This window comes from Phaethon lepturus, unplaced genomic scaffold (genome assembly GCF_000687285.1).
Source record: "Phaethon lepturus isolate BGI_N335 unplaced genomic scaffold, ASM68728v1 C13620032, whole genome shotgun sequence".
In the NCBI taxonomy this organism is placed as follows: domain Eukaryota; kingdom Metazoa; phylum Chordata; class Aves; order Phaethontiformes; family Phaethontidae; genus Phaethon; species Phaethon lepturus.
In genome coordinates, this window is record NW_010575074.1 from 303 (window position 1) to 1,434 (window position 1,132).

Genomic DNA, 1,132 nt, shown 5'->3' on the forward strand with positions numbered 1-1,132 from the left:
GACATTTCCATTTGTGGTGAGACATTCACCATAAGAGCAGTGAAATCCCTGCTTCAAAATTAGCATTTGAGAGGTGTTGCTTTAATGTATGAGCTGTGGATAGCATATGCGTGTAGAGACCACAGTGGTTTGCAAAGTACCGTCGAGTAATGGAAGAATAGAAACCACCTGCAAAAGGTAAGTGCGCATTTTGCAGATGATCTATTTTATCAAGGGCTAATGCAAACCTATTTGCCCTTGCTTTACTAGAGACTTGAGCAAAAAGGTTCAGGGAACAACAGAAAAGGCAAACCCATTTCTTGTCTGAGTTATGGATGTGCAAAGTCATGGGAGATACTGTAGTTGAACTGGTACAGCCTGTGAACAGGGTTTGACCTGCTCAGTATGAAAGCATCAGTCATGTTAGGTCATTTAAAGCTGTGTCTTTCTTGCACATGAGTTGTCATTTAAGTATTTGTTGAAAAAAGCCTGGATCTGTGGCCAAGCATGAGCCTGAGCTTTAGAATAAGCCCTGAGCTCCCCACCCAGGACTGCCCACTTGTGAAAAACGGGGTGCTTTCCTATGGTGTACAGAGGGAAAAAGGGAGGGTCAATGCAGTGCCCTGTTCCAGGGTAAGACAGAATCTGAAAATTTTCCTTCCCTTGAGCCTGCAAAAGCTTGCAGGCTTCAGTAGCGTAATACTCAGATTCAATAATGTGATCATCCTGGCCCGTGATGAATACTAGCTGTGCCTCAGCTTTCTCTAGTGGGATCAGGCTTCGGTTGCCAGAGACTTGGAAGGGGTCAAAAAGCATGTCAGAACAATCAAGAATATTGGAATCAATGACCTTGAGCTGTTGTTCATTGATGGGCAAAGGGGGGATGGTTTTATCCTTGTAGCAGAGAGGGATAACTGTATTGGCTACAGCGCCACTGAGGGAAGCAACAGCTGTGATGTTCTTCAGAAAGGCAGCCATGGCGAGAGACAGATCAGCTCCTTTGGAGTAACCGAGCAGGCCAACCCCTGGTCCCTTCACCTGGTGGACAGGAGGAAATCCCCATCAGTACCGACCTGAAAAACAGCAGCTAGCTCCTGGAGAGGGACATTGTATAATGCTAAGAGTTTGCAAAACACTGTGAAGGAGGTGATGG

At 45.8% G+C, this 1,132-nt stretch overlaps 1 protein-coding gene across 1 annotated transcript; it reads right to left on the reverse strand.

Annotated features, from left to right (window-relative positions):
• Nucleotides 1-411: 411 nt before the first annotated feature.
• On the reverse strand, nucleotides 412-1,017 carry LOC104627398 (putative acyl-coenzyme A thioesterase 6; the record flags this gene model as incomplete). Its single annotated transcript, XM_010295597.1, has 1 exon — nucleotides 412-1,017. A coding segment is annotated over one exon (606 nt), but the record flags the coding sequence as incomplete, so codon positions are not given.
• Nucleotides 1,018-1,132: the final 115 nt, after the last annotated feature.